The 5056-nt window shown below is 38.6% G+C and overlaps 1 protein-coding gene and 1 pseudogene across 1 annotated transcript; one reads left to right on the top strand and one right to left on the bottom strand.

Moving 5' to 3' along the window:
- Positions 1–878: 878 nt before the first annotated feature.
- LOC114895904 lies at positions 879–3305 on the top strand (annotated as a pseudogene).
- A 241-nt stretch (positions 3306–3546) lies between these two features.
- Positions 3547–4599, bottom strand: LOC114895903 (trace amine-associated receptor 9-like). The gene is given in 3 exon segments (XM_029223539.1): positions 3547–3957; positions 3959–4200; positions 4203–4599. Coding segments are annotated over 3 exon segments (1050 nt in total).
- Positions 4600–5056: the final 457 nt, after the last annotated feature.

The raw sequence follows: 5056 nt of genomic DNA, 5'->3' as shown, positions 1-5056 counted from the left end.
CAGACTTTTTACAAACGAAGATTTCAAATTATCGAAAGAATGAGGAAGGAAAACATTGTGATTTCACTTAGCTTTTGTGGATTAAGTATTTTTATGTTGTAGTTCAAAGGAGTTTCTAGGGAAGTGTCAGTTTAACGTGAAAATTGACCCCCTTTTTCTAAAAAAACAGCTTTATTGAGGTATAATTGATATACCGTGAGCTGCAGAATTTGATGAGTTTGGAAATATGCAAACACCTGTGATACCATCACCAAAATCAAGGTATTAGGCATATCCAACACCTCCCAGGTTTTCCTTCTGTCCCTTTGTTTTGTTTGTTTCTTTGTGGTACAAACACTTAACATGAGGTCTACCATCTTAATGAATTTTGAAGTGCACAATACCATCTTAATAATAATGGGCATTATGTTGTACAGCAGACTTCTAGAACTTATTCATCTAGCATAACTGAAACTTTATACACACTGAGCAACTACCCAGTTCCCCCAATAACCACTATAGTATTCTCTGCTTCATAAGTCTGACTATTTTAGATGCCTCATGTAAGTGGAGTAAACCACTGAAAAGCTTCCAATACATTACAGGGAATAGAACAGCCAATAGATAAACCCATTTTGAATGAATAAATAGATGGATGAAATAAAATAGACTAAAACAGGAAAGAGTGAGCAGTTGAGATTTTTCATTTTCAAATGTAGCAAATAACTCAGAAAGTAAACACCAGTGATATAATTTTAAATATTTAGATATAATTGAAATGAATTAATAACAGGGGACTTTATTGTACTCTCAGGGACTGAAATTTACTGGAATCATTTTAAGAAGAGAAGAGACACAAACTTATCCTCCTAGAAAGTAATTTGAAGTCATAAAGCACCATGGATCTAACTTATATTCCTGAAGACTTATCCAGTTGTCCAAAATTTGGAAATAAATCCTGTCCTCCCACCAGCTGCCATTTTCATGTCCGAGGAATAATGTACTCAATTATGATTGGGGCCATGTTTATCACTATCTTTGGAAACTCGGCTATAATCATTTCCATATCGCATTTCAAGCAACTTCACTCGCCCACAAATTTTCTGATCCTCTCCATGGCAACTCTCCATGGCAACCACTGACTTTCTGCTGGGTTCGGTCATTATGCCATGCAGCATGGTGTGATCAGTGGAGAGCTGCTGGTATTTTGGGGGTGGTTTTGCAAATTCCACACGAGCTTTGACATGATGCTAAGTCTGGCCTCCACTTTCCTCCTCTGTTCCATGGCAATTGATCGATTTTATGCTGTGTGTTACCCCCTACACTACACGACCAAAATGACCACCTCCATGATAAAGCACCTGTCGACATTTTGTTGATCAGCCCCTACGCTTTCTTCTTTTGGTTTAGTGCTATCTAAGGTCAATGTTTCTGGTATGCAGAGCTATGAGATTCTCGTTGCTTGCTTCAATTTCTGTGCACTTACTTTCAACAAATTTGGGGGGACAGTACTGTTCACTACATGTTTTTTTACTCCTGGCTCTATTATGGTTGGTATTCATGGCAAAATCTTTATTGTTTCCAAATGACATGCTCGAGTTATCAGCAACATGCTTGAAAACACAAAGGGAGAAGTGAAAAAAAACTTATCTAGGGCTTCCCTAGTGGCACAGTGGTTGAGAGCCCGCCTGCCGATACAGGGGACACGGGTTCGTGCCCCGGTCCGGGAGGATCCCACATGCCGCGGAGCGGCTGGACCCGTGAGCCATGGTCACTGAGGCTGCGCGTCTGGAGCCTGTGCTCCACAACGGGAGAGGCCACAACAGTGAGAGGCCTGCGTACCGCAAAAAAATTTTAAAAAAGGTGACCAGTAGACCTGTTCCATGACGCTATGGTGTGAACCACACAGGTATTCTGCTGCAAATACCTTTCATCCTCTTTACCTTTACCTTTTCTTCTCCTAAATACTGTCAGCTCTATTTGAAAGGTATTAATGCACAAATGTGAAACAGCTTAATCTTGTGTAAAGTATTTCCAAACTGGTTCATTAATAAAACATATAACACATAATGTTTATGTAACTCTGTTTACTTAGTTATCTCTTCTTCTCATTTCATAAAACAAGTTTGTTACAGGGAATTCCCTGGTGGTCTAGTGGTTAGGACTTGGTGCTTTCGCTGCCATGGGCTGGGTTTGATCCCTGGTCAGGGATCTAAGATCCCACAAGCCATGCAGCATGGCCAAAAAAAAAAACAAGTTTGCTACAGAATAGTCTGTGAAAATCAGCTAGCTACATAAACAAAGATTTAAGGCTGTGATTCAAAGACTTGAAAAGGCAAATCACCCTATTTTTAGTTTTTTTCAAATTTTTACTCTATCTTAAACACGCAATGTATATGTTTAATTAAAATGAATTAAAATTCATGTGACTAAGAAATTATCAGATGAGAAAACCGAAGCTCTTCCTAGAGTCTACAATACCAGTTTGGGTACTTGCTAATTTGAAATAATTCTTAGTTATATTCGGGTCATTCGGTTTTATATTTCCAATGCCAAATACAGTGTCTAGTACAAGGAACGAACTCAAAAGTGAAAAAAATGTTAATTTGAATTAGCTTTTTTATAAAATTCTTATTTTACTTCAAATTGCTAAAGAAAAGCAGTACAGAAACCATCTCTTTGTCCACATGCTCATTTGACCATAATAAATTATGTCCTCCAAAAGTAAAATGCAGTCTAACCATATAATCACTGTACATGTTCTTTGAACACAGCGTCTGTAAAATGGAGAGGAGGCATCACCAGGGTTTGGAAAACACAAGAGCTTCAGTGTTTTTCAATGTTTAATTCACTGGGAAATTCCCACTGCAGCTTTTTCTAAAGTCCTTGTAGATTAACAAAAGTTTCAGGAATTTATAATCTTGTATTTACTTCTCAAACTGTACTTTGGAAGATTTTTGTCCCCCCAAAATCTACCTTCAAGTTAGGCAAGAGGTTTTTTTCCCCTATATACATTTTGGACAAATAAACATTGGTAACAAGGATAGAAGGATCTACAAAATTCAAATTATTTGAAGAAACAATGAGAAATTTCAGATGCAAAGGTAGAGAATCAGAAAAGCATAAAAGAATACGAAATGGAAAATCATCAGCAAATCCTATTCATTTATTTCTAAATGCTAAAAAAATGTCAAAATGTATGAAGAAAACAAATGTTTTAGAACAACTAACCATTGAATGTTAATATCCTCCTAGTTGGCAAATGATTACGCTTGCCTCTCTAGATCCAAGTGTTTAATTTTGCGCTTGACCTTAATCCACATTAGTTTTTTTTTTTTTTTTTTGCGGTACGCGGGCCTCTCCCTGTTGTGGCCTCTCCCGTTGCGGAGCACAGGCTCCGGACGCGCAGGCTCAGCGGCCATGGCTCACGGGCCCAGCGGCTCCGCGGCATGTGGGATCTTCCCGGACCGGAGCACGAACCCATGTCCCCTGCGTCGGCAGGCGGACTCTCAACCACTGCGCCACCAGGGAAGCCCCCACATTAGTTTTAAAGTCCCTGCAGTAATCTTAACAATATACATCTGTTTCCTCAGAGAGTAAATTAATTGTGGATGAATCACTTCTTAAGACTTTGCCACTTGCAATAAGTTTTATTGCCTTCTGAAACCATGGATAAAAGAAAGCGTATATCAAGGGGTTCATAGCTGAATTATAATAAACACACCACACTAAAATCTCATAAACATAAGGAGGAGTTATAAAATTCATATGAGCGTCAATTATAGCGTCAATAATGTATGGAAGCCAAGAGACCAGAAAAGCTGCCATAGCAATACCCAATGTTTCAGCAGCTTTTCTCTCTCTCTTTGCCACTCTTTCCTTATAACTCTCTGAGGAGGACTGAACTTGGCTGGCTGTACTTTCCATCTTCCTGGCCTGATATTTAGCCACCAAAAATACCTTACCGTATATAAACAAACACCATGGCAACAGTGGGTATAAAGAATAGAAGAAAATAAATTAGAACCCAATTTTGATTCATTGAAGCCGGACAGCCTCCTACACAGGTGAGAGCAACTACTAGGTCCTCAACTCCTTCCTCATTGACCCCTGTGTGAAAGATAGAAAAACTATATGTGATAGAAAAGAACCAAGAGAGAACAATGCATATTCCTGAAACCAAGTCAGTAAACTTGGTTGGGTAGGTCAGAGGATCAGTAAAGCAATATATCTGTCAACAGAGATACAGCATAAGTGAAATAAAGAAGCAAAACAGAAGGAATTATCAAAACATGTATGAAATTTACAGTAACTCTCCCCAAAGTACCAGCAGCTCTCCAGAGACCTCACTGTGCTAAAGGGCATCACAGTCACTCCCACCAAGAAGTCCGCACAGGCCAGGGATGCGATCAGAAACTTTGTAGATGTGTGCAGCTGTTTGAAGTGAAGAATAGCAGTAATGACCAGTAAGTTTCCAAACACAGCCAGCAGGGCCCCAAAACTGAGGACTGCATACAGAATTGCCCGAGGACCTGGTGAGTAAGGAGTCTTAAGACAGGACCTGTTCACGTTCTTGTAGCAGAGTTTCACAGCTTCAGCTTGGGAGAAATTGTTCACCATTGCCTTCTTGTTTGAATGATTTCAAGGTTCTCAACTTCCCTATTTCAGCCATTTAAAACAAGAAGGAGATGGCAATTTCAAAAGCTTCTGTAAGAGGAAAAAATTTCTAGTTAAAATGAAAGCTAGTAACGTTTCTCCCATTTTGAGGGGCATATTAACTCTAACCTCTTGGTCTTTCCAAAAAGTATTCCCAAGTTTTTAATATATTTAGAGTGAAAACTTGTTGCAGGAAGTCATTAAAATTATAGTCAACATACTCAGTCCAATGATATGTTTTATAAAATGTAATTAGCTAATCACTAGAAAATCCCTTTTTTGTGTTACTTTACCTTTTGAAATCTTGCCTGTAACCACCTGAGAACTAATTAAGCTACCAAAGGCTGTTTTATTTACTAAGCTATCTCCCTTAAGTAGTCATTTCAGCAGTAATGATAAACTGTACTTCATTCTTTCAAGA

Source organism: Monodon monoceros, unplaced genomic scaffold (assembly GCF_005190385.1).
Source record: "Monodon monoceros isolate NGI ecotype Baffin Bay Population unplaced genomic scaffold, NGI_Narwhal_1 Super_Scaffold_15, whole genome shotgun sequence".
NCBI lineage: Eukaryota > Metazoa > Chordata > Mammalia > Artiodactyla > Monodontidae > Monodon > Monodon monoceros.
The sequence above is the reverse complement of the archived record's forward strand: the minus strand, read 5'-3'. Positions and strand labels throughout refer to the sequence as shown.